The sequence below is a fragment of the Ruditapes philippinarum genome, unplaced genomic scaffold (genome assembly GCF_026571515.1).
Source record: "Ruditapes philippinarum isolate M1 unplaced genomic scaffold, ASM2657151v2 ctg594_1_1_1_1, whole genome shotgun sequence".
NCBI lineage: Eukaryota > Metazoa > Mollusca > Bivalvia > Venerida > Veneridae > Ruditapes > Ruditapes philippinarum.
The window spans coordinates 64,112-69,695 of record NW_026852561.1 but is presented as its reverse complement, the minus strand read 5'-3'; the positions used below and the strand labels follow the sequence as shown (position 1 = coordinate 69,695).

General features: G+C 33.2%; 1 protein-coding gene across 1 annotated transcript; it reads right to left on the bottom strand.

Moving 5' to 3' along the window:
* Positions 1 to 1,484: 1,484 nt before the first annotated feature.
* LOC132716943 (alpha-(1,3)-fucosyltransferase fut-5-like) lies at positions 1,485 to 3,011 on the bottom strand. Its single transcript, XM_060700290.1, has 2 exons — positions 2,789 to 3,011; positions 1,485 to 2,250 (listed from the first exon to the last, which is right to left on the bottom strand). Exons 1-2 carry the CDS (start codon positions 2,800 to 2,802, stop codon positions 1,485 to 1,487), a joined length of 780 nt encoding a protein of 259 aa, XP_060556273.1. The 5' UTR covers positions 2,803 to 3,011.
* Positions 3,012 to 5,584: the final 2,573 nt, after the last annotated feature.

Here is a 5,584-nt window from a genome sequence, read left to right as displayed (position 1 = left end):
ATCCCACCCTCGATGATACACTTAAACAATTTTCCGCTATAATTTGCCGAAGTTATGACGGTGTAGGATAACGGTAATTAGCCGGTAATTAGTTAACAATACATAGGTATGCATAGACGGATATATATTAAATTTAATGAGCTGTCACGAACACAAGGCTTAATTTACCTAATTAATAGGCCTGTCATCACTAAAGCGGGATATTGTACCTTTTGTACTTTAGATCGTGCAAACATAATTGGTTATTTAATTGTTTAGCTGTCCACAAATGCATATATACTCTATGAATTATTTAGTTATTAAGTCTTAGGCGTAAATTATTTTAGTATATAAGGGGAGCGAAATATTTGATTATTTAGTGTAGTTTTTGATGTTAAAACAGACTCATTCACTTAAGGTTAAATTATGCTAAATACGCAATTGGCATTAATTCTTATTGTTTTAAGTATTTGTATAAGAATTGTAAAGTTGTTAAAGACATTGTTTAAGCAATTGTGTTGTCTTAGTGAATAGTATTTCATATAAAATAAATACATATATATGACGTTTATAAACTTGATATTGTGTTGACTTGTTCATATTGAGTTATTCAGATCTGAGCGTTACACTACAACGGAAAAGACCAAACTGACCGAATTTGCCGAAATAATGACGGAAAAGACCGAAACAGTGCGATTGAACTTTTCATATTTAATTTACTAGGTACAAAAAAGACGCATAATGGCGGATTTAACATTTTCTGAGTTTTGGGGATTTGTTTTGTTTGCATTTTATAGACTAAGGTGTTTAACTAATATGTGTTGTGTTTGGTTTGGTAAACTTTTATACTTTCACAATGAGGAGGGTTTATTGTTTACCTAATGCGACTTGTTTAAAAGGGGGTGGGGGAGAAATAAATATGATAAAAATGATAATAAATCATCCGAGCTGAAATTGAAAAGAAATTGCTGTACGTATTGGATAAAATTGATAAACATAAAGGAAAATATCTTATTGCAAGTTTTAATAGTAATCATTGGGCCTAGAACAAGTATCGTTCGACACAAACGCCTCTATATATTTATATATATTTAGAAATTTAACAGCATTATTAAGTTTGGCACACATTGCACAGCTAGAATACTGCATAGTGTCCCATTGATTAAACCCTAGTGTGAACCTCTCTTTATTGAGCAGGTACCGAGAGTAAGCCTTTTCATTGCCGCCGAGTTCTTTCAAGAAAATCGCTAACTGCTTAACGGAACCAAAGTCCGAAGTGTCGATGAATGACGACTTATCAAAAAAGTTGGAATAGTTGAGCCCTCCTCTCACAATAAGAAGAACATCTAGATTGTAGTAAGTGAAAAACTTTTCGGTGACGTTATCTTTGCAAAAGCTGTTCTCAAATGCAAGGTAAAATTTATACTCTTGACTTATCTTATTTATGATATAGTCGGCTTTTTCCCGCTGCCCCGTCTGTGAGCATCTTCCAAAGATATCAACCTTTACACCTTCCCGTATAAGACTAGAGACGAACTTTTCACGAACGTTTGTGTCCCAAAATGACTTACAATCCAAGGCGCTATTTTGGTTTTCTTCTGTAATATTGCACTATAGCTTATATTGGAAAAACCGGTGTTCATTATTAATGTTCCGATTGGTCTTAAAATATCCGAATCCAGACGATAGCTCCAGGACCAGTTAAAAGCATATCTAAAACTTTCCTGCCGGAACCAGTTCGTTGTAATTCGCGACGGTGGCTCCATCTGGAAGAAAATCCACACTTGAGTTCCAGGACGGAGTTTAAACACTGATAAAGACGAACTAGGTAGCTGGTTTTTCGTGTTGAATACGAGTGCATCAGGGTAACTTGTGTCTTGTTTATATTCTGTCATTTTGCAGTTCTTATATGTACACCGGCGACCGAGAAAATGGGTGAGACTTTCCAAACTCAGCCAATTTGGCTTATTCATCCATGATATGGTAAATGCTTTCTCCGATTGAATTTTTTCTTGAATCCAGAATATCGACGAGTCTACAAATCTGTTATCACGTATAACTGTGGATACAGACAATAAATGCTGAAGCATTGACTTTACGTCTTCTTGATCCTGGTCGCTGGATACTGGACCAAAATATGCATGTTTTCCAGCATAAGCGTTGGAATAGCTGTAATGTGTTAGAAATTCTGGTACAAACAATATGGTTGTCAAGAGAAATACTACCAGAACAATGCCGATCAAAACAAAATTATTTCGTTTCATGATCAACCTGAAATTAAAGAAAAAGAAACAAAACAAACCATAGATTATTCGATTAAACAAAACCTAACGTAAACCACGTGGAAATCAACCGAACTCAGGTAAACTATGCTTTGAATACTAAATATGTGTACAGTCATTTAGTTTTTGGGTTTTACGTGGCACCAACAAAGTAAAGGTCATATAACGACTTTCCAGCTTAACTGGTAGGAAGAAGACTTCAGGTGCCCCTCTGTCCATTACCTCTGTACCTTTGTAGAATCGCTGACGTTCCGTAAGCTAACTGTATAGTTTTCTTACATGTAAGACTTCAATGACGCTGGCGCGGCTCGAGTCTACAACGGTGAGAGTCAAGTGGTTTGAAGTCAATGACCCCTTTGTACATATCTATAGAATTACTGTACATATAGAAGTACCCCAGAAATATAGAATTACATCTTAAACAGAAATAAAATCAATGCTTTTGTTGAATATGCGATTCCATATGATACTTACAATACAATAAAATAAAAATGTATATGATGACTTAAAAGTAATATATTTCTTACCTTGATTTCATCATAACTGTAACGTCATTCTTCTTCAAGTGCGTTTCATTTTGTAATACACATAAACATGTATGTACACGTATGATTTAATGTTTAAGCTGATACAAATTAAGTTTCTTCACCTTAAAATATATCAGATACCGTAGCAGTTCTTTTGATATAGTTTTCAAAGTTGCATGTCAAATGTTTCATCAAATTGAGAACTGTTTTATTTCTTTCATTCCTCAAATTTAAGAATCCTCTCCATTTTACTTTTATAAAATAATCATTTTTTAAAAATGTCCAGAAAAGTCCGCATATATATTATATAATATTTACAAATATTTCTCTTTGATAATTCGCGATTTATCAGATCTTTGAAGAAGTGATCATTTTTACCATTTGTAAAATAAGTCAATTAATCAATTTATAACTTTAAAACACATACAATATATGTAATTGAATAAGATGTAAATTTTTATCCTTCAACATTTTTTTGTAAACGACTTTTCAAGCTAAATATTGCTAGTTTAAACAATTTCCTAAGTCAAGATGTCCGGAATGGCTGGATCTGAACATATCCGAAGTTTGACGGAAACAAACGAAGTGGTCGATTATAGACGAATGCCAGAACGCAGTGAAGGAATGTTTTACTTCACTGTGAAATATGTTCTTTTCAGTAAGAATATATTGAATTTAACTCGTGTTTAATATACTTTATGAAATGGGGGATTGCGGAGTGAAAGAAATAATATTCCATACATCGTTTTCAATAAATCATCGCGGGGATTATATGTACATGTGTATGCACACTATAAACATTTAATAACTTTACTTTCATGTGATGTAGAATTTATACGTATAAATGAAGTGACTTAATATCTACAGAATTTGAAATGAGGTTTTAATAACGACATATTCAATTTACAACGTATGATAGCTCAATTTCAACTCGTACAATTTTTCAGATGAATAAAATAAATGAATAAAGAAAGAAGGAAAAATTCAAAACACAAAGAAATTGTGACCGCGCCCGACCTAATAAAGTTTGTTAATACGTACTAAGAAACTTTACTGTTTTCATGGAATTAAATTAAATTTTTATATGTAGCAATATCGTTATAATTTACAACTTTACACATAACGACGTCATCAAAGGCATTATAAATGCGCTGAAATGATGTAATTAATTCATGAATTTGGCTTAAATCACGTTTTTTTGTACAGCACGCGACTCATCATGGGTAAAACTAACGAAAACAACAGTCTGACATGAAAGAATATTATTCACTTCGGCACTATCTTCTACAAACCTTCTAACAATATTCTTGACCGAGTTGCCCGTGACGTCTATAGATAAACGTGCATGTTTATCAACTACGTTAACTTTGCATAGATTATATAACATGAACATACGTGTATAAGTATTTTAATTTCCCCTTACATAAGAGTACCTCAAATCCAAGTAGGATTTGCATGTAGCATGAAACGTTTGGGTTACGCTTGACGTAACGTAGCAACGGGAAACCACTGCGTAGAATTTGGTTACATTTCATACTTCAGTTACTTCCCTATTTGAAAATAAGTAAAGAATTTTATCTTTTTTAATTATAAATACATTTGATCGACTAGGTAAACTTCTTTACTGTATATACAGAACCTGGGTACATAGAAATTTTATTATTCAGCCAAACATAATGTTTGACATAAAATGTTATTGTTAACCTAATGCTTTTACGTTTATTTCTCAAAAGCTTTTTTTAATTTCGGTGCACTTTTTAAGTATTCAAATCGTTAGTCATTAGTTCTAACTAACACTCCGCTTTTAGATCTAAAAGCTACCAAATACGAAGTCATGTCTGGTGACCTTTCAAACAGCCAACCATCGGCGAGTTTTCATAATTTTGAAAGCGATGACGTTTTAAATGTTAAACCTGAGAAACCCAATGACGAGTAGGTAATTTTTACGATTTCGAGAACAAACATGGTGTCCATATTGCTGGCAGGAAACTGGCAAAACAGTGTTGCTCCTTAAAAATTGGCTTTTTCAAGTTTACTTTGTTAAACATTACTTCAAACTTTTCTTTTCTAACAAAAAATTAACAATCTATCCACGGATAACAGAATGTTGATATTTCCTCTTATGCCAATGTAAAAGCCGGTTTAATTGCATGGCTAAAAATAGTTTTCTCGGGAAATCCGATTTATAAAGAAGGCGAAAAATATACGATCCACATCAGATCTACATAAAAGAAATAAGAAGATCTGAATTTTAGTTTTTTAACCTGCTTTAACCGGAAGTTTAGCAAGTTCAGGGCAATAATATTTACATATTAAGTATAAAACCGTATTTATAACAAAAGATGCGTAAATGGACTCGTTCAACCGCCACGTTTGTTGGGTTACTTACGTGTCACATTGAAGGTTCCATGATAACCGCCATATGAACACATTTGCGGATGTTTCAAAATTCCAAATTGTACCAGTTCATGTTTAATGTTGAATTCTGCCTAAGCCGTTGCTAGGGGGCGTGGACGGTAACTTGCACTTTCCAGTACCGTCTATGAACAGGCTTAATCAAACCGAGCTTGCAACATTTTCAATTTTGCCGTGTTAGGCTTTCTTTTGGGATTCTATTTATCTCTATTTTATTTAAAGAACTAAAAAATACCATTATCAGTTTACGAACTCAGTACAAGTCTTTAGGCTTTTGCAGGATAGGCACCTCAAATTGCAATATTTTGTGCTACATGTCCTTTCTGATTTGAGAATGTAGTCTAAATAAGATTGAATTTTGTTCCATTCCAAACTGGCACT